Source organism: Oncorhynchus masou, chromosome 11 (genome assembly GCF_036934945.1).
Source record: "Oncorhynchus masou masou isolate Uvic2021 chromosome 11, UVic_Omas_1.1, whole genome shotgun sequence".
NCBI classification, from domain to species: domain Eukaryota; kingdom Metazoa; phylum Chordata; class Actinopteri; order Salmoniformes; family Salmonidae; genus Oncorhynchus; species Oncorhynchus masou.
This window is the reverse complement of record NC_088222.1, coordinates 20,598,729-20,621,307: the sequence shown is the minus strand read 5'-3', so window position 1 is coordinate 20,621,307 and position 22,579 is coordinate 20,598,729. Positions and strand designations below refer to the sequence as shown.

The 22,579-nt window shown below is 41.8% G+C and overlaps 1 protein-coding gene across 3 annotated transcripts in view; it reads left to right on the top strand.

Annotated features, from left to right (window-relative positions):
* The window catches only part of LOC135548287 (unconventional myosin-Vb-like), a 73,298-nt gene that overhangs the window by 35,072 nt on the left and 15,647 nt on the right, over positions 1–22,579 (top strand). For all 3 annotated transcript variants that reach the window (XM_064977733.1, XM_064977735.1, XM_064977734.1), the window contains exons 14-27: positions 3,148–3,231; positions 5,815–5,967; positions 6,205–6,302; positions 8,083–8,169; positions 9,118–9,229; positions 9,828–10,039; positions 10,210–10,366; positions 12,567–12,806; positions 13,078–13,314; positions 14,323–14,416; positions 19,791–19,924; positions 20,008–20,127; positions 20,235–20,369; positions 20,629–20,691. In XM_064977733.1, coding sequence (XP_064833805.1) covers positions 3,148–3,231; positions 5,815–5,967; positions 6,205–6,302; positions 8,083–8,169; positions 9,118–9,229; positions 9,828–10,039; positions 10,210–10,366; positions 12,567–12,806; positions 13,078–13,314; positions 14,323–14,416; positions 19,791–19,924; positions 20,008–20,127; positions 20,235–20,369; positions 20,629–20,691 — 1,926 coding nt within the window. The remainder of the gene's footprint in view (positions 1–3,147; positions 3,232–5,814; positions 5,968–6,204; positions 6,303–8,082; positions 8,170–9,117; positions 9,230–9,827; positions 10,040–10,209; positions 10,367–12,566; positions 12,807–13,077; positions 13,315–14,322; positions 14,417–19,790; positions 19,925–20,007; positions 20,128–20,234; positions 20,370–20,628; positions 20,692–22,579) is intronic.

Genomic DNA, 22,579 nt, shown 5'->3' with positions numbered 1-22,579 from the left:
TGTTGGTGTGATTACTGTATAGCGTTGGTGTAATATAGTGTTGGTGTGATTACTGTGTAGTGTTAGTGTAATATAGTGTTGGTGTGACTACTGTGTAGTGTTGGTGTAAGTATAGTGTTGGTGTGACTACCGTGTAGGGTTGGTGTAATATAGTGTTGGTGTGTGTACTGTATAGTGTTGGTGTAATATAGTGTTGGTCTGAGTACTGTATAGTGTTGGTGTGAGTACTGTATAGTGTGGGTGTAATATAGTGTTGGTGTGAGTACTGTATAGTATTGGTGTAATATAGTGTTGGTGTGAGTACTGTATAGTATTGGTGTAGTATAGTGTTGGTGTGAGTACTGTATAGTGTTGGTGTAATATAGTTTTGGTGTAAGTACTGTATAGTATTGGTGTAATATAATGTTGGTGTGAGTACTGTGTATTGTTGGTGTAAGTATAGTGTTGGTATGACTACTGTGTGGTGTTGGTGTAAGTATAGTGTTGGTGTGTACTATATAGTGTTGGTGTGTACTAAATAGTGTTGGTGTGAGTACTGTATAGTGTTGGTGTAATATAGTGTTGGTGTGACTACTGTGTAGTGTTGGTGTGACTACTGTGTAGTGATGGTGTAATATAGTGTTGGGGTGACTACTATGTTGTGTTGGTGTAAGTATAGTGTTGGTGTGACTACTGTGTAGTGTTGGTGTGAGTACTATATAGTGTTGGTGTAAGTATATTGTTGGTGTGAGTACTGTATAGTGTTGGTTTAATATAGTGTTGGTGTGAGTACTGTATAGTGTTGGTGTAAGTATATTGTTGGTGTGAGTACTATATAATGTTGGTGTGAGTACTGTATAGTGTTGGTGTAAGTATATTGTTGGTGTGAGTACTGTATAGTGTTGGTTTAATATAGTGTTGGTGTGAGTACTGTATAGTGTTGGTTTAATATAGTGTTGGTGTGAGTACTGTATAGTGTTGGTGTAAGTATATTGTTGGTGTGAGTACTATATAATGTTGGTGTGAGTACTGTATAGTGTTGGTGTAAGTATATTGTTGGTGTGAGTACTGTATAGTGTTGGTGTAAGTATATTGTTGGTGTGAGTGAGCTCAGTGGCCCTACAGTGTCTCCGCTCCTCATTATAACACAAGCTCTAATTAACTCAGAGAGCAACACTAGCCCCTACTTAGAGGAGCTAGCACTTTAAATACAGACTTCCCCAGTGAAGTGCTGGCTGTGTATCTGATGCCAAATGTTGGTCGAGTAAATAGATGAAAGGCAGGCAGCCATAGCGTTGTCCTTTATTTAACATGGTAATTTCCATGACAAACGAGGTATATGAGAATCCTGTTAATGTAGAGAGGATGTCCCCAGCTCTCCTCTGTTAAGGTGGCGTTAAACCGATTCCCTTAGGGTGTTTCTCTTCCTCTAACTCTCTCCAAGTGAAAACGTATAGGACCTACATTCACTCACTGCTCTTTCTATCTCACATCCTGGTATAATGAGAACAACCTGCAACCCTATGTGAGAAAGAGGAGAGAGCTAGGGTAAAGTGTTAGACCGGACTGGCCTGGAGGCTGGGGCTGCTGATGGACAGACAAATGGGAACGACGATAGACTCTGACTGAGAGGGATCTCCTTACAATCAATGCCTGTACTCATTTCCCCATGTTACTCAACATCTGAATGAACACTTTCATAAACTCAGAATATAAACTAATCTGGTTCATCATTTTCTGTTCTCAGCAAATGCTTCTGTTTAAACTGCATCATACATTAAATAATTTGATATACAGCTGGTTGTTTAGTTAGTTAATCAATTTCAGTTCCTGTAAGTGGCTTGCTGAAGGGCCCAACAGCAGGATTGTGTGGGTCTTTTGCGATTTGACCCAACAACCATCCAGAGTCCATAATTGTACAAATGGTGCCTTCAGAAAGTATTCACACGCCTTCGCTATTTCCACATTTTGTTGTGTTACAGCCTGAATTTAATATGGATTAAATGTTGATTTTGTGTCACTGGCCTACATATAATACTCCATAATGTCAAAGTGGAATTATGTTTTTAGAAATGTTTACAAATGAATGACAATTTAAAACCTGACATTTCTTGAGTCAAAAAGTGTTCAATCGTTATGTCAAGCCTAAATAAGTTCAGGAGTAAAAATGTGCTTCAAACGTCAAAAAATAAGAGGCCAATGGTGACTTTAAAACAGAGATTAATGGCTGTGATATAAAACTGAGGATGGATCAACAACATTGTAGTTACTCCACAATACTAACCTAAATGACAGAGTGAAAGAAGGAAGCCTGTACAGAATAAAAATATTCCAAAACATGCCTCCTGTTTGCAATGAGGCACTAAAGTAAAACTGCAAAAAATAAAATGGCCTTTTCATGTCCTGAATTTGTTTGGGGCAAATCCAACACAACACATCCCTGAGTACCGCACTTCACATTTTCAAGTATGGTGGTGGCTGCATCATGTTATGGGTATGCTTGACATTGGCAAGGACTAGGGATTTTGGGGGGGATAAAAAGAAATGGAATAGAGCTAAGCACAGGCACAGTCCTAGAGGAAAATCTAATTAAGTCTGCATTTCAACAGACACTGAGAGACAAATTCACCTTTCAGCAGGAACATAACCTAAAACTTGAAAATCTATGGCAAGACTTGAAAATGGCTGTCCAGCTATTATCAACAACCAATTTGACAGAGCTTGAAGAATTAAAAAAAATTATGTGCAAATATTGTACCATCCAGGTGTTCAAAGCTCTTAGAGTTACCCAGAAAGTCTCACAGCTGTAATCACTGCCAGAGATTATTCTAACATGTATTGACTCAGGGGTGTGAATACTTATGTAAATGAGATATTTCTGTATTTAATTTTCAATACATTTGCAAACATTTCTAAAAAACAAGTTTTCACTTTATCATTATGGGGTATTGAGTGCAGATGGGTGATGGAACAAAAATATTTGATCCATTTTGAATTCAGGCTGTAACACAACAAAATGTGAAGTAAGTCAGGGGTATGAATACTTTCTGAAGGCACTGTAATTACCATAGTTGATTAAACGTTTGCTTATTTAGTTGTCGCTGTATTTAGATGTACTGTATATTTCTATAAGTGCAGTCCATTATGTCTACCTCTGTCCCCTGGCAGGTTGAGTACCAGTGTGACGGGTTCCTGGAGAAGAACAGAGACACTGTCTACGAGGAACAGATTAACATTCTGAAGGCCAGCAAGGTGAGATAGAATAATATCCCTTACGCTACGAGCACAATATCACAGCCATAATAATACTCCTGCTTATTTCCTATATCATATAGTGGACACCTCTCACTCTAAACACACTGCCCACTTAACTGGAGAAAGAAGTCTATTTTTAAGCTTTACCTGATTTAACATCCAACCCTTTGGCTTTTACTGCATTTATGGACTTGGGCAGTGTGTTTATGGACTTGGAAAAGCAGCGCTGTAAAGCTTTTACCAAATTAGTTTACTGCTTAAAGAGGCTTCAGTTTTGGGACAGAGTGTAACTACGCAAATAAGTTACATGATTTAGAAAGAAGCAAGTTGAAAGCGTTTCACAGGTTCCTATTCTGGGAAGTATAGCTCCTATCAGATAAAGTTGTTGTTTAAAGCCAGGCTGACAACTTGTCAACACTTCACATGAATCCTAGTTTTAAATCCTGCTTTACACTCTAATTTGAAATACATTGAATGTTAATTAAGCAGTTATATTAACATTCTACTATATTGCAGATGAACTGTCACAATCACAACACACATACACACACTCTTTCTGATGTCCTCTGACTCCTGCCTCTCCAAGCCTTAACTCAAACTGCTGGATTGGAACCTAACTTCAGCATATGTTCTCTGCAGGACCTTTGCGATATAAACCAATTTTGCATTGGCTTTCACATTTACATTACATTTAAGTCATTTGGCAGACGCTCTTATCCAGAGCGACTTACAAATTGGTGAATTCACCTTATGACATCCAGTGGAACAGCCACTTTACAATAGTGCATCTAAATCATTTAAGGGGGGTGAGAAGGATTACTTATCCTATCCTAGGTATTCCTTAAAGAGGTGGGGTATCAGGTGTCTCCGGAAGGTGGTGATTGACTCCGCTGTCCTGGCGTCGTGAGGGAGTTTGTTCCACCATTGGTGGGCCAGAGCAGCGAACAGTTTTGACTGGGCTGAGCGGGAACTGTACTTCCTCAGTGGTAGGGAGGCGAGCAGGCCAGAGGTGGATGAACGCAGTGCCCTTGTTTGGGTGTAGGGCCTGATCAGAGCCTGGAGGTACTGCGGTGCCGTTCCCCTCACAGCTCCGTAGGCAAGCACCATGGTCTTGTAGCGGATGCGAGCTTCAACTGGAAGCCAGTGGAGAGAGCGGAGGAGCGGGGTGACGTGAGAGAACTTTCTCATTCATTTGAGTTCAGTTCATTTCAGTTAACTTTCACACCCCCACTGCCACTCACTCTCTTTGGGACAAATACCAACTTTAGTTCCCTTCATCTGGTGTTAGTATTCAGCACTTTCTTTCATCTTGACTTCCTCTCTCCTAATGTCCTCTCCTCAGCATTACTAATGAAACAGCCATTAAGAGCATGTAAATGAGAGGGAATATTGAGAGGCAAGGAGAGATTTAATGTTCTGCCTAAAAGCATATTGTCTGTGGAAACAAATCAATTTTCTATCAGAAAGACACCAAGCTCTGTTGAACAGCACGGAGGAGTATCAGAAGGACTGAATAGAACAAATACATTTCAGATGCAGTCAAGGTTTGCTAAACAAAAGCAGTGATGAAGACATAATAGGTCCACCCCTGGTGATGGCAGTCTCAATATTGTAAAATATCCTGTACTGCATTTCTGTCTCTATACCTGTCATTTCAGTTATCTTTCTTGTGTGAGTTTTGCACCATAGTCGTCTCTGAGGCCCGAGCTCATTAAACTCTCATATCTAGCTGAGGATGACAGTGACAGAGAAATCTGTCAACAGAGTGGAGCCTTAAAGGACTCGTGAGGGTCATGAAACTTCCTCCAGCTGATAATACTTTCCACAATGGACCATTACTGTAATATCTCACAGCCTGACAGCCCTGCTAACTCAAGCCCCAAGCCTGAGGAGAAGGATGGAGCAAGGAATCTCCATGAATCTTCATAGAAGGACCATAAATACAATCCAGCTTACAGAGAGCTTCTTTTTTTTTTACAAAGCTATGAAGGAAACATTTTCCTGAAGAACGTTAATGTTCATGTCAGAATGAAACACTCTTGGCAAGTTTGGCTGAGAGGAGTATGAGAGAATAGTTATCGGTATGTAATGTGGGACTGGATTGTATCATTAGTCTTGTCACACCAGCCGTATCTGTGACAGGAATATGTATGAGCCATTATCAGTATTCCCTCTGCGTACACCTCTATCTGTCATGATCAGATGTGATGCTGCTGCTTGGTTGGTCCCCTTCACTGGTTCTGCTGAGGAGATGTAATTACAGAATGGTCCTAATTGAACACTGAACGCTGGTTTATTGACGTTCCGTCCATTCATGCTCTTCACTACTGTTGTCTCATCAGTGTTCTTTAACACACACTGCTATTTCACTGGATCCTGCAGTATAGCACAATTTGTATCTTATGAAAAAGACGTTTGTAGAAATTTCACACCACTTTTGGTGTGGTTTGGGGATTTGATTTTGTTATCCAGCTGTAAAATGGGTTATAATAGAATCTGTTTTATGATAAGTTGTTTGGATGAAACCCGCTGCTAAACATATGAATGATTCATGTGATTAACTTGTCCCCCATCTCCCAGTTCCAGCTCATGGCAGATCTGTTCCAGGACACTAATAAAGACAGCAGCATTTCCACATCTTCCTCCAGCAAGTCCTCCAGGGTCAACGTGCGAGCGTCCAAACCAACACCCAAAGTCCCCAACAAGGAGCATAGGAAAACCGTGGGCCACCAGGTTAGCATCCCCTCTGACACTATGAGGCCTGAGTTCAATCAACGTGCCTTTGGGCAGGAGTCTGTCTGTGCCATTGTCATAGTGCATTTCTAAAGAGGGTATTGAACCTTTCAATAGAAAGCAATGACATAACAAGTCTGTATTTTGAACATTTTTGGGGAGTATGAACTTTCCCCATCGTAGATGTTGAACTCGTTTGCGGCAATTCTCATCCCCTTCTGTGTTTGTTTACTGTAGTTCCGTAGCTCCCTGCAGCTTCTCATGGAGACCCTGAATGCCACCACCCCCCACTATGTGCGTTGCATCAAGCCTAATGATGAGAAGGAGGCATTCTCGTGAGTAAATATTCATACCTTGACTCCCTTCCCTAATCAGATCTATAAGCCTGTGGTCTCCCACAGCTTAAGAAACATGTGGTACGGTCATGGTGAGGTAATATTTCCATATGTAATAGAACTCTAAAGAACATGCATGTAGTCAGGTGGAAAGACAGTCAGTAGAGATTATTGTGTGCGAGAGACAGAGCGACATCACCTGGGTGTGCATGCTGTGTTTTTTCTTTGGTTGCCTTCGCCCTAGTGTAGCCTGAGGTACTGATTCTCTCTCTCTTGTTGAGTAACTCTCAAGTCCCCTTCAGCACTGTGCAAACTCTGGGGTGGCAGGTAGCCTAGCGAGGGGTGAGCCAGTAAACAGAGGGTTGCCAGATTGAATCCCGGGTTTCGATGGGGAAAATCTGTTGAAGTGAGCTAGCAACCAGAGGGTATCTGATATCAAAGATGCCATTGCCTGTCGTTGTGCCCCCCACAACAACTGCTCCATGGGCACCCAGTGTGTGTCTTTGGGAGGGGTTGGGATGAAGCGGGAGTTACATTTTGGTTGGACCTTGGTACAGTTGACGTATGAAGTGATCTTCGTCTTAAAGGTAGACTCTGTGAAATGACATCACCACGAGCAGCACCGCAGATATTGAGATGAGCAAGATGCAAGACTTTGCTCTCACACAGTCACACAGTATCTGCACATGTGCACAGGTTCGCTTCATGCTGTTCACAGTGTGGTAGCTATTGGACCCAAAACAGCTGAGAAGTTGAGCATCACGCTTCAAAGCTCTTAGTTGTTGTGGAAATTGGCCCGCTATGCTGTTTACTTTCTGCATCTATGCCATATCGCTGAGTCTACCTTTAATCTTAATCATACATGTTTCTTTTGCTCACCCTGGCACAACCATGTTGACTATTACTGGAAACTCTCATCCAAAATAAAGACTCAATAATCAATTTTGTCTTGATAAGCAGGGTAGAATGGGACATTTAAACCAGCACACTATATATCCTAACTCCTGAGAAAACACTAAATATAATAAATGCAATGACCTATGTAAGATGGGATGTTGTCAATGCAGATACCCACAGGCTTTTGATTTGAGATGTTCGGTTTAGGAAGTGTATCGTTCTTAAACAGCACACATTGTAGACAGAATGTTTACTTCAGAATAACAAGAAAGAAGCAGAGGTCAGATTATGTTGGCATCTTCTTGACGCATTTTTCAGCACAAGGGCCTATTGAAGGTCTCTAAATCGAATGGTGTGCCTGCGTGAGTCACATGCTGTAGCTGGACTGTAGCAAACATACTGAAGGCTGTATGTAAGGAAACACAGTCAGTCTGCCAAGGCAGCACTGAGCCGACTAACATTCACATCCTCTCAATGTCTCTGTCTTCTACCTAATGGAGATGTGCACAATGCTGAAAGAGAAGTTTAAGCTCAGGTAGGAAGAGAGGAACAGCTTTTACTTGTCTGTGTATTGTAACTAACCCTCTTCCCAGAATGCAAGTGGGTTTTCATTGTGATGGTGGAACAATCTAGAAACTTTGTATAAGTTTTCTTTGTGTTAGTGTTCGCTGCATACAGTGTAAAACCGTTTTGCTGATCTTTCCCGAGCCATCTTGTCACAAGAGGATCACAATGGAAATAAGTTAGACTTTGTGTTATCCTTGATGATTTTACTCATTTACATGTATATTTTTTTTTAAATGTATGTGTTTGTTTTTAAAATGGTTCAATGAATAAATCTAAACTGAAAACAAAACTTATTTTGTTCCCGTCTTTGTTGCAGGTTTGAGTCTAGGAGAGCTGTGCAGCAACTGAGAGCATGTGGAGTCCTGGAGACCATCCGCATCAGTGCTGCTGGGTACCCATCAAGGTAAGATGCTTCTCATACACAGAGCACTACTGTTACGCTCTCTGCTGGTTGCGATAGTCGAAGCACAGAACTGAGTTGTAGTGCTTTGTGGCTCAGTTGGTAGAGCATGGCGCTTGCAATGCCAAGGGGCCTGGGTTTGATTCCCGCTGGGGCCACCCCCCAAGAATTATGCATGCAAATCTGTAAGTCGCTTAAGATAAGTGTTTGCTAAATGGCATATATTATTATTCTATATATTACAATAGAATGACATCAGAATGTGATTGTTAAGGTACTTCTCTGTGATGTAATGGGCTTTCCCGATCTCCTAAGCAGGGGTGAAATTGAATTCCGTCTCTCATGAGATGCGTGCTTCCCTGAGGGAGAACAGGAGGAGAGCAATACGCCACTGGGATTTACTAAGCTAGCATATATAATTTTTTAAGATGGTCATACCATGGATCAGTTAGATATTTTATTTAGAATTTTAGGACACCTATTGTATAGGTATCAAAAATATATATTGAAAAATGATTTGATAAAATATAGAATTTTACTACTATAGCCTAAATACATTGACTAAGATGTTCATAAATGGCAAAAAAGACAGTGAAAAAATGTATCAGAAGAAATAAGGTTTTGAAGTATCTGTCCTACTCTTAGGAGTTATAAGGAAGCTGATGAAATATATGCTTTTTTTGGACACACATTTAATTAACCCCTTTTTTGTTGGTACAAAACTACTTTCATAAATCTTTTAAAACCGGTACCAGGTTACCTTCAGATGAGGCCCGTGACACTTGTGGTGTGTTGTGGAGCAAAACGGAAATCACCCTTGTGTTAGTGAGAGACTGATTTTGATGGAGACGTTTTTATTATCTTAATTAGATTGTCAATTGACTCCTAAGGATTTTAAAACAGATATTTTTCTGATATATTTGATTCTCAGCCAGTCCTATGTGATTCCAGGTGGACGTACCCAGACTTCTTCAACAGATACAGAGTCCTCATGAAGAAGTCAGATATGACCATTGGAGACAAGAAGCTGGTGTGCAGGAACCTGCTGGAGACCCTGGTCAAGGTAAGAAAGAGTTGTTTCAGCCCCCAGAAGCCCCAATCAAGATGGGAGAGGAAATGTACGAATGTCTGAAGATATCTCTCTTGGATTACTTTTGTTCCTACCCTGGTTGAAGGATGTTGTTCTTTTCAACAGAGCTCCCTAACTCCTTCAGGAGCCGTCCATCGTTATATTATAGAACCTACTGCATGTCTGTTACAGTATATGTTAACTTATCCAGTGTTGGGAGGAAACAGCTTTGAATGTATAACCTGGGGAATGGAGATGTAAAAAGGCAGACCATGAGTTTCAGTCCTGATGGAGGAATAGTGCTGTGCTCTTTAGGAATGATGGAGAATTAAGTATGCGCAGTCTGGGAGGTATTCTCTTGGCTTCTTGCTTTTCTCCATCTCAGTACATGAGCAAGAGAATATGGAGTTTATTCAGGTTAATAAATGTCTTTGGACATTGGACAGTATGTAATGGATTTCTTAGCTGGGTGGAAACTAATTAACCTTGTGTTTGGTCATGCCCACTGATGTAACTGCCTTGATGCTCCGTTGATTGAACTGAAGTTAATTAATTCATGGAAACAAATGGAGCTGTCTTTCTCTCTCACCAGGACCCAGACAAGTTCCAGTTTGGTAAGACCAAGATCTTCTTCAGAGCAGGCCAAGTGGCCTACCTGGAGAAGCTGAGGGCAGACAAGTTCCGCTCCGCCTGCATCAAGATCCAGAAGACGGTGCGAGGCTGGCTGCAGAGGGTCCGCTACCAGAAGATCCGGAAGTCCGCCATCAACCTGCAGAGATATGGCCGTGGATACATGGCCCGCCGGTGAGAGTAGAAACACTACATTCTGTTACACTAACAAAGCAGCAAATAATTGTATTTTTCTTGATAAATCACACAAAAAGCGTCATGAATCACTTATCCCAAATGGCTATATCAGTGCCAGTAACTTATTTCCTCCTCTTCTTGCCGTCTTTCTCTCCCGTCTGTCTCAGGTATGCGGAGCAGCTGCGTCTAACCCGCGCTGCTCTGATCTTCCAGAAGCAGTATCGTATGGTCAGAGAGCGGAGGGACTATCTAAGAGTGAGACAGGCTGTTGTCACCATCCAGGCCTTTACCAGGGGCATGTTAACGCGCAGGATCTTCCAGGAGGTACTACAACCACAACACTGCCTGTCATGTCACTGGCTCACCTTTTCACCTTCTTTTTCCTAGGTTTTGTATTGGCAATTCCACCGTAAAATAATGATGCTGATACAATTTTTCACTTTAAAATGTACAGTTGAAGTCGGAAGTTTACATACACTTAGGTTGGAGTAATTATTTCAACCATTCCACAAATGTCTTGTTAACAAACTATAGTTTTGGCAAGTCAGTTTAGGACATCTACTTTCTGCATGACACAAGTCATTTTTCCAACAATTGTTTACAGACAGATTATTTCACTTATAATTAATTATATCATAATTCCAGTGGGTCAGAATTTTACATACACTAAGTTGACTGTGCCTATAAACTGGAATTTTCCAAGCTGAAAATGATGTCATGGCTTTAGAAGCTTCTGATAGGCTAATTGACATCATTTGAGTCAATTGGAGGTGTACCTGTGGATGTATGTCAATGCCTACCTTCAAACTCAGTGCCTCTTTGCTTGACATCATGGGAAAATAAAAAGAAATCTGAAAATTGTAGACCTCCACAAGTCTGGTTAATCCTTGGGAGCAATTTCCAAACGCCTGAAAGTACCACGTTCATCTGTACAAGCAATCGTACACAAGTATAAACACCATGGGACCACATAGCCGTCATATCGCTGAGGAAGGAGACGTGTTCTGTCTCCTAGAGATTAGCGTACTTTGGTGCGAAAAGTGCAAATCAATCACAGAACAGCAGCAAAGGACCTTGTGAAGATGCTGGAGGAAACAAGTACAAAAGTATCTATATCCACAATAAAACGAGTCCTATATCGGCATAACTTGGAAAGGTCGATCTGCAAGGAAGAAGCCACTGCACCAAAACCGCCATAGAAAAAACCAGACGGTTTGCAACTGTACATGAGGACAAAGATCATACTTTTTAATAAATGTTCTCTGGTCTGATGAAACAAAAATAGAACTGTTTGGCCATAATGACCATCGTTATGTTTGGAGGAAAAAGGGGGAGGCTTGCAAGCCGAAGATCACCATCCCAACCGTGAAGCACGGAGGTGCTTCATCATGTTGTGGGGGTGCTTTGCTCCAGGAGGGACTGGTGCACTTCACAAAATAGATGGCATCATGAGGAGGGACAATTATGTGCATATATTGAAGCAACATCTCAAGACATCAGCCAGGAAGTTAAAGCTTGGTTGCAAATGGGTCTTCCAAATGGACAATGACCCCAAGCATTCTTCCAAAGTCGTGGCAAAATGGCTTAAGGACAACAAAGTCAAGGTATTGGAGTGGCCATCACAAAGCCCTGACCTCAATCCAATTGAAAATTTTGGGGCAGAACTGAAATAGTGTGTGCGAGCAAGGAGGCCTACAAACCTGACTCAGTTACACCAGCTCTGTCAGGAGGAATGGGCCAACATTCACCCAATTTATTGTGGGAAGCTTGTGGAAGACTACCTAAATTGGTTGACCCAAGTTAAACAATTTAAATTCAATGCTACCAAATACTAATTGAGTGTATGTAAACTTCTGACCCACTGTGAATGTGATGAAAGAAATAAAAGCTGAAATAAATAAATCTCTCTACTATTGTTGTGACATTTCACATTCTTAAAATAAAGTGGTGATCCTAACTGACCTAAGACAGGGAATTAAATGTCAGGAATTGTGAAAAACTGAGTTTAAATGTATTTGGCTAAGGTGTATGTAAATGTCCGACTTCAACTGTATACCAAACAAACACCAATGATTGCAAAGATAAACAAATCATTCAACTCTTTGCACAAGGACTACTTTTAATAAATCCACTGAAAATTTGACAAAAACTCTTTAAGAACATTGCAGATGCAAAGTTTGGTAACAGAATGACGGTTTATTGAAACATATTAGCGATCTATCAGGAGTAAAGTGTTCATTGAGAAGATGACTCAGTGTTGGACTTGTTGTCCAGTTTGTGTGACTTGAAAATTGGAGACGAAGTGCCTCCGATTTGAAATGGAATGTGATCATGCGGACCTTGCATAAATGCTGCCTTCTATGGTGCCTTCTCAGATACACCAGATTCCCTTTGGATTGAGATCTCTAGAATTTCTCCGACTGGGAATTCTGAAGTTACCTACATATTTCCCATCACATTGATTGTACAGTATAATAAATGGTTCCTTGTCTCTGCTATCTACCTCCCTTCTCCACCTCCCCAGTTCCTTCTGCACCACAAAGCCATGATCATCCAGAAGCATGTCCGAGGCTGGCTCACCAGGAGGAAGTTCAGGCGGGCACGGAACGCCGCCATCACCATCCAGTGTGCCTACCGCCGCATGCGAGCCAAGCGGGAGCTGAAACAGCTGAAGATTGAGGCGAGGTCCGCTCAACATCTGAAGAAGCTCAACACGGGCATGGAGAACAAGATCGTCCAGCTGCAGAGGAAGATGGATGACCAGGTACAGTCAAAGAACCATGGTTCTACCCACGTTGTAGAAGTACACTGTTCTATAAGGCTAGTGGCCTACACAATGAGTGCTATAATGCAAAGAAGGCTCAATGAAAGGACAATATTTTGGCACAATATTCGTTTCCATTTGCAGTCATATTTTTGCACAGCTAAAACCATTTAGCTAGACTAAACTGTCTGTAAATTATGTTAAAATGTGATTTTTTTGAAATTGATGTCCCATATTAGTAACCAGAGCTCTCTCCTGTCTCACTGTGCAGACCAACGATCTGAAGACTCAGAATGAGCAGCTGGTAGTGGCCAAAGCCTCCCTGGGCTCAGAGGTGAACAAGCTGCAGAAGGAGCTGGAGATGATGCGCAGTCGCCAGGGAGACGGCAGTCAGCTGACCTCTCTTCAGGATGAGCTGGAGAAGCTCAGGGCTGAGCTCCAGGAAGCACACACCCACATGAAGAAGCTGGAGGAGAAGCACAGCAACGAGAAGATGGGACTGGAACAGGTGAGCTTTCAATCACTAAAGGGGCGAAAGTATATTTTCTTTTTACAAGGCTGTCACTGTTTTATCTTTTGTTTTATATGTAATGTAAGTGCTTTAATATGTTCCCCCAGGAAGAGTAGATGTTGCCTTGGCAGCAGTTAATGGGGATCCCTAATAAATACAAATAGTTGGGATTTTGTATGCTTGTTAACAAAGTGTTGAAGAGAGCAATCCTCTGCATCCACATGAACTAGGATGAATGACAGTTGTGCAGTACCTCAAGCTAGGACATACTTTTTTTCTGATTAGCAGACAGGTTGCCATCTTTCTCTGTTCATTTACATCATTCAGAGTTATTGGACTACTGAACCTTCTGTTGAATGAACAAAACCTTCCTGTCTGAAACGCGTTGGTGTAAACAGCCGTTAAGTGCCTGAGTAGCTCCAGAAAATGCTTGTAGCGACGTTTTTACTGAATGTAAAACACCTGATTCTCAAGGGATTTCCTCTAACAATCTCACAATGGATTTAATTGGACGGTATCAGTGTTCTCCTACTGACCTGAAAGTGATACAATGCATATATTTTTGTATTGTTTTGGCCTCCTGACAGGAATTAAGAAAGACATTGTTATGTACATTGGGTGTGGGCTTTTGCAGTGCCCCAGTGGTAATGGACGCCCCTCTTTGGCCCTTTGAATCTCTTCTCTTCGAGTCGGCCATTTTGTCACAATGCAGGGGCTGTCCCTGGCTCTCTAGCTCTGTCTGACATCACTATGAGAGCCCCACACACAGGAACTACAGATTCAAGTCACTTAAAGAGAAACAAACAAAATACTTTTTGGTCACTTGTAGAGGACCTTTAAAGTATGTAGCATCTATTGTGTTTCAAGGTTCCCCGCGGATTGAAGTAGCAAATGAAAATAGGTCAAACAAAATCAATTGCTCTTGAACTGGCCAACCAGCTCCTTCTAATGTCTCTATTTCTTTATTTTATTCAAGCTCTTGTTCTTTTTTTGTCTATTTCATAGAGAGTGGAGGAGCTGGACAGGGAGAATTCCATGCTGAAGAGTGAAAAGGAGGAGATGAACCGAAGGATTCTTCACCACTCCAAGAGCACGGAAGGTGAGTGCTTTTTCTATGTCCTATACTCTTCAAACCCCTAAAAGGGAAACAACAGCGCCACAGTGATTAGCTAATGTACAGGAGTGGTTGAAGGTAAAATGGTAGACTCACAGTTAGCCCTGCAGACTGCTAACCCTGCCCTGAAGGGAGGGATGGCCTGTTTCCCCACACAAGAGGGGTTTCTGTTTGGAAGTAGGACGAGAGAAGCAGAAACTGCATCAAGTTACGCAGCAGCAATGTGAGACTTAAGAAAGAAACTGTTTAACCTGAGACTGGAGTCAGCCATTGTTTATCACTGGGTGCACGTGGGGAAGTGTCACCTATTAGCTTTGAAATATCTATCTGTATATGTGCTAAATCTAATGTCAGGTAGTATATGTAGACTATTGATAGTTCATTTGAAATCCTTTGTCAATGGACTTCTTTTTGTCAATAACAAGTTACTTATGGTTTACAGCATCATCATCTCTGAACACTACCACTGCCCTCTCTTATCTGAAGGCCATGTGCAATACTTCAACCAGGAGATTTCATCACAGAGCAGTTAATGAAAGGAGATCATTTTTCGTAATAATGTCACCAGCGTCCGGACAGTCTTCTCTGGTGGAAATTGAAATAGCTAGCCAGAGGCAGAGTAGAGTTATTGGTCTAATCTGCTCTCTTTATCTGCAGTGTTACTAATAGGTTCTCTGGGGTCCCCTTGGGTTGAGCGCTAGCACTGTGTACTTTAACATTATTGTGCTTTTTCTTTTCTACTAGCAGTTAGAGCAGCATGTTGTCCAGGCTTGTGTAATGATATTGAGCTAGGGATGTTACATACCAGAGAACCCCTGTTATTAATGTCTCACATTATCAGTTCAGTAGCAACATACTATGATCCCAGTCATTTTGCCTTTTTATTCAATCCCTCATAGTGTGATATGGGCCTCTTAGGAACCATGGGGATGAAAAGAGTCATCAGACCACCCACCAGAGCATATAAAGATGATATATACATTCAAATAACACATGCAAGGGTAGGTTTCAGATCATGAAACTAATAGAGCCTCTTCAGTCTGTGTTTAATTCCCCTGTCATATTTTATTGCGGCCATATCTTCAGAGAGAGAGAGGCTGTGTGATATGGAGCTGAGCCGTGCCGTGGGGGGGAGATAGAAAAGACTGCATCAGCAGTTATCTGGAATCATGGCAATACAATCATCTATCCCTAAAATGAACACATGACATGGTGGTGAGTTGATATTCAATACCTCTAATGGAGTGTATTGTAACTTAGCGATGGCTTGTTTTCTGGTCACTGCCTTAACTGAATTGGAGGCTCATCTAAAGGACAGCAATTGAGCAATAGTACACTGCAAAAAATATAAACGCAACGTGTAAAGTGTTGGTCCCATGTTTCATACACTGAAATAAAATATCCCGAAAAATGTCCCTATGCCCACAAAGCACAAATTTGTTTACATCCCTGTTCATGAACATTTCTCCTTTGCCAAGATAATCCATCCACCTGCGCCAAATACAACAGGTGTTAGACCGTACTGTGAAATGCTTACTTTCAAACCCCCAAGCTGACAAGGTACAAATCTGTCATTCTGCCCCTGAACAGGTAGTTAACCCACTGTTCCTAGGCCATCATTGAAAATAAGAATTTGTTCTTAACTGACTTGCCTAGTTAAATAAAGGTAAAATAAATATATTTAAAAAAGCCCTTAATGCAGTTCATGAAATAGTTAAGAAAATATTTACAAAATAAACTTAAGTATTAAAAAAAATGTAATAAGTAACACAATAAAATGACAATATTGAGGCTATATACAGGGGGTACCGGTACTGAGTCAATGTGCGGGGGTACAGGTTAGTTGAGTTAATTTGTACATGTAGGTAGGGGTGAAGTGACCATACATAGATAATAAACAACGAGTAGCAGCAGTGTAAAAAGAAAGGGGGGTCAATGTGAATAGTCCGTGTGGCCATTTTGATTAATTGTACAGCAGTCTTATGGCTTGGTAGAAGCTGTTGAGGAGCATTTTGGACCTTGACTTGGCACCCTGGTACCGCTTGCCTTGTTTAGCAGAGAGAACCGTCTATGACTTGGGTGACTGGAGTCTTGGACAATTTTTTGGGGCCTTCCTCTGGTGTGGATAATCAAGAGGCTTATTAAATAGCATGATCATTATACAGGTGCACCCTGTGCTGAGGACAATAAAAGGCCATTCCAAATTGTGCAGTTTTGTCACAAAGCACAATGCCACAGTTGTTTTGAGGGAGTGTGCAATTGACATGCTGACTGCAGGAATGTCCGCCAGAGCGGTTACCAGAGAATGTAATGTTAATTTCTCAACCATAAGCTGCCTCCAGCGTCCAACCGGCCTCACAACCACAGTCCACACTAACCACGCCAGCCCAGGAGCTCCACAACTGAAGAATGTCTGGTAGAAAATGTCAGAAACAGTCTGAGGGTAGTTCATCTGTGTGTTCGTCATCCTCACCAGGGTTTTGACCTGACTGCAGTTCAGCGTTGTAACCGACTTCAGTGGGTAAATGTCACCTTCGATGGCCACCGGCATGCTAGAGAAGTGTGTTCTTCACAGATGAATGCCGATTTTAACTGTACTGGGCAGATGGCAGACCGAGTGTATTGCGTCGTGTGGGCGAGCAGTTTGCTGATGTCAACAAACAGAGTGCCCCATGGTGGGGTTATGGTATGGGCAGGCATAAGCTGCAGAAAACGAACACAATTCCATTTCATCGATGGCAATTTGAATGCACAGAGATACCATGACAAGATCCTGAGGCCCATTGTCGTGCCATTCATCCGCCACCATCACCTCATGTTTCAGCATGATCATGCACGGCCCCATGTCGCTAGGATCTGTACATAATTCCTGGGAGCTGAAAATGTCCCAGTTCTTCCATAGCCTGCATACTCACCAGACATGTCACCAATTGAGCATGTGCAGGATGCTCTGGATTAGAAGTGTGCATTCAGTATTGTTGTAAATTGTCATTATTGCAAATTTTAAAAATGTTTTTTAAAAATCGTCCGATTAATCAGTATCAGCTTTTTTGGTCCTCCAATAATCGGTATCGGTGTTGAAAAATCATAATACATCAATAAAATCAATTTAGCCTCAAATAAATAATGAAACATGTTCAATTTGGTTTAAATAATGCAAAAACAAAGTGTCGGAGAAGAAAGTAAAGTGCAATATGTGCCATGTAAGAAAGCTAACGTTTCCGTTCCTTGCTCAGAACATGAGAAAAGATGAAAGCTGGTGGTTCCTTTTTTTATGAGACTTCAATATTCCCAGATAAGAAGTTTTAGGTTGTAGTTATTTTAGGAATCATAGGACTATTTCCTTCTATACCATTTGTATTTCATTAACCTTTGACTATTGGATGTTCTTATAGGCACTTTAGTATTGCCAGTGTAACAGTATAGCTTCCGTACCTCTCCTCGCTCCTCCCTGGGCTCGAACCAGGAACACAACGACAGCAGCCACCCTCGAAGCAGTGTTACCCATGCAGAGCAAGGGAAACAACCACTCCAAGGCTCAGAGCGAGTGACATTTGAAACGCTATTATAGCGCGCGCTAACAAGCTAGCCATTTCACTTCGGTTACACCAGCCTTATCTCGGGAGTTGATAGGCTTGAAATCAAAAACAGCGCAATGCTTGACGAAGAACTGCTGGCAAAACGCAAAGAAAGTGCTGTTTGAATGAATGTTTACGCGCCTGCTTCTGCCTACCACCGCTCAATTAGATACTTGTATGCTCAGTCAGATTATAGGCAACGCAGGACACGATAGATAATATCTAGTAGGCAGAATGATTGATTGATTTTATAAGATAAGTTTAATGCTAGTTTACTGCAAGTTTACCTTGGCTTACTGCATTCTCGTAACAGGCAGTCTCCTGCAAAGAGAGAGAGGCAGGTCGTTAACTGTAAGGTTGCAAGATTGGCTCCCCCGAGCTGACAAGGTGAAAATCTGTCGTTCTGCCCCTGAACGAGGCAGTTAATCCACCGTTCCTAGGCCGCCAAGAATGTGTTCTTAACTGACTTAGTTAAATAAAGATTAAATAAAGCTGTAACAAAAAACAAAAAAATCGGTGCCCAAAAATACTGATTTCCGATTGTTATGAAAACTTGAAATCGGCCCTAATTAATCGGCCATTCCGATTAATCGGTCGACCTCCACTCTGGATTGATGTGTATGGCGTGTTCCAGTTCCCGCATATATCCAGCAACTTCACACAGTCATTGAAGAGGAGTGGGACAACATTCCACAGGCCACAATCACCAGCCTGATCAACTCTATGTGGAGGAGATGTGTAGTGCTACATGAGGGAAATGGTGGTCACACCAGATACTGACTGGTTCTCCCTGATCCACGCCCCTACCTTTTTTTAAAGCTACACTATATATAAAACGTATGTGGACACCGCTTAAAATGAGTGGATCCGGCTATTTCAGCCAGACCTGTTACTGACAGGTCTATAAAATCGAGCACACCGCCATGCAATCTCCATAGACAAACATTCACAGTAGAATGGGCTTACTGAAGAGCTCAGTAACTTTCAGTGTGGCACCGTCATAGGATGCCACCTTTCCAACAAGTCAGTTCATCAAATTCCTGCCCTGCTAGAGATGCCCCGGTAAACTGTAAGTGCTGTTATTGTGAAGTGGAAACGTCTAGGAGCAACAACGGCTCAGCCACGAAGGGATAGGCCGCACAAGCTCACAGAACGGGACCACCGAGTTCTGAAACGCATAGCGTGTAAAAATTGTCTGTCATTGGCAGCAACACTCAATACCAAGTTCCAAACTGCCTCTGGAAGCAACGTCGGCACAAGAACTGTTCGCCGGGAGCTTCACGAAATGTGTTTCCTTGGCTGAGCAGCCGCACACAAGCCTAAGACCACCAATGCCAAGCGTCGGCTGGTGTAAAGCTTGCCGCCATTGGAGTGATGGTTTGACAGTCAGACGGATGAATCTGGGTTTGGCGGATGCCAGGAGAATGCTACCTTCACTGATACACAGTGCTAACTGTAAAGTTTGGTGGATGAGGAATAATGGTCTGGGGCTGTTTTTCATGGTTCGGGCTAGGCCCCTTAGTTCCAGTGAAGGGAAATCTTAACGTTACTGCATACAATGACATTCTAGACGATTCTGTGCTACTAACTTTGTGGCAACAGTTTGGGCCTAATTTATTTATTTAAATTGACTGATTTCCTTATATGAACTGTAACTCAGTAAAATTGTTGAAATTGTTGTGTGTTGCGTTTTATATTTTTGTTCAGTGTAAAAGAAGAGACTCAGTTGGAAGTGAATGAAAATGATTGATGTGGACTGGTCCTGTGTGTCTGTGTTCCAGACCAGGAGAGCAGTGCATCCCAGAGTGTGGGTCGGGTCCAGGCAGAGCTGGATGAGGAGAGGCAGCGCTACCAGAACCTGCTCAGGGAGTTCTCCAGACTGGAGCAGAGATATGACAACCTACAGGAGGCCAAGGTATGTGTGTGCCTGTGTATGTATGTAAGTGTCTTATGCCAAGATAGATGTCCAATGGTCCCCTGTCTCCTCCTACCCTTCAGTTCCAACCTGGCCACAAGAGAAACAATTCTACTCAGAGCAGCCTGGAGTCTGACTCCAACTATCCTTCCATTTCTACCTCGGAGTTGGGAGACACTGACGATGCAATCCAGCTCGTAGAGGTTAGACCCTCTTAACTAGTATGAACCAGTCTTATACAGCCTTATACCGTCTGTACATAGTTACTTGTGCTAGTTTTTTGTTGTGACCTGATATTGTCACCCTGCAGGAGATGGGAGTGGAGAAGGCAGCAATGGACATTGGTGTGTTCATGAAGCTGCAGAAACGTGTTCGAGAGCTGGAACAGGAGAGGAAGAGACTGCAAGTCAACCTGGAAAAGATGGAGGACCAGGTTAACTGCAAGGTGGGCCCATGTTTCAGTCTAGTGTCGTTATTTTCTTGCTTATTTTTGTATACTTCTAAAATACCTACACAGAAGTTTCTGCTTTTACTGCAGGTTGAACTTTTGACCTTAAAAAGATTTTGTCTTGAATACCTTTTAAGTTTAAGATCAGGATCGTGATCCTCAAACTTGGTGCTTGGGTAATAACATTGCACAATAGTGGCCTGCCTCCGCCTTATCAACCTGAAGTTGAATGATTACGATTTACAATCTCTCTTAGGGAATTGAGCCAAAGACTACGTCGGAGCAAGAGAGTGAGGACCTGGCCTACAACAGTCTCAAGGTACAGATCCATCCACCACCACACAGATATACACACACATACACGGACAGTGTGCAGTACTAGTCTGCAGTGGGATGTCTCTATTTGTGGTGTTTGATTTCTTCTTCACTCTGGCTGTTCTGCTGTCTTTGGCCGTCCTGCCTATGAAACTGTGGGTGAGTGGAACTTCCAGAGGATAGAGAGAGATACTGGCAGGCAGGGCATGGGTACATGGTAGGAGAAAGCGCGATACTGGCAGGCAGGCACGGCATGGGTACATGATAGAATTTAGACAAAATAGAGCGGTTTGTGGAGAGAGTTGGGTAGAGATGCCGGTGGGACAGGCAGGATTTGGGTGAGAGCGAGAGAGAGGTAAGTGAGAATAGCGTGACAGGGTTGCAGCAGGGATGCTCTGATGGGAGGGTGCCATGTAGAGAGAGAGGGCACCCCAGGGGCAGAATTTGATCAGGTAATGTGTAAAGGGAAAGAAAACGCAAACATTTATTTTATTTAATAACTCATGTTCAGCATATGTGCCTTGGTGAGAGAGAACCACTCTTGCTTTTGGCATGGATAAATCATTAACTTCTATGGCACAGTTGAGATCAACAGTGTGATTAAGTCTAATGCATTACAATATTATCAGAAGAGTCCATCTCAAGGTGCTTTTGAATTTAATCAAAAGTACAAGAGTTCAAAGTACAGGAGAATCCAATTTTAACATTTTAGAATATTTTTTTAATGTACAACATAGATAGATATATGGAAAATAATACATAAAATGTGATATGAACTGAATATATGAAATTATTTTAATTTAAAGATTGTACCTTTAACCCCCCAAATGGAAAAATGACAAAATAAATACAAATTTGGTCACCCACAAAATTGGCCCATCTATACAGGGGGCTTGCTTTTTGCATCTTGGTCAATAGCACCATAATACCACACAACACCGGGTTTAGATTTCATTGGCAGTAAAAATATGTGTGTCATGGTTTGAGTCATGGGTCCTATTGTCGCTGAGCAAAATGTTGCCCATTGGAACTTGAAGTCTGTAAAAGAGAACCTTATAACTACTATTGGTGCCTTTATTTATGCTGAGGGACTCACTGCAGAGAGAGAGTTGAGCACAATTAGTCACTGGTACGGTATCTTAGAATATTAATAATCTTGTCAGTCTATCCATTTATCAACTGCAGTAATCTGAAAGCCATGGCTGGCTTTTACCTACATTCCTTAGCTCAGAGTTTGGTAACAGGAGGCTTCGGGCCAAAACCGGCCTGCAAGTTAAAAATAATTGGTCCCCCAAACGTTTTTTTTGGGGCCCCCAGCATTTGCAGGAATCACTAGGAATTCCGCTAAAAATGTGTTTAATTTAGGAGATCTGTTTCCAAATATTCCCACAAATAAAATAGACGTTATTGTGTGTCAATGTAATCAAGGTATGAAATGTTATTTCAAATACAATCTCTTTTTTTGGCTTAGTTGTGGTCTCTTTGCAGTGTACAAATTATTAGCATTATTTTGCCGTCCCCCGACCATTCGCTCAGACAAAAATCGGCTTGCGGCTGAATCAAATTGCCTACCCCTGCCATACTGTAGATACATAGCTACTTGCCATAGCTAAAATGAAAATCAAGTACAAATTGTTTTGATGTCTCTACAAGGATTTACTTACTAAGCTACTCACAATGAGCACAGTTGCATCCACACAATAAAATGATTATTGTGGATAGTCAGATTACTATAATAGATCATTTAAAATGTTTACATGCTTTGCAAGAAGAATGATTTCCCTAATAATCCTGTTATGTATCACGGTGACCAAAAATGTATCACGGTGACCATGTTGTTTTTGCGAAGGCAATTTCATTCTGAGTTTGGATCTATAAAGTCTGTATGTGAA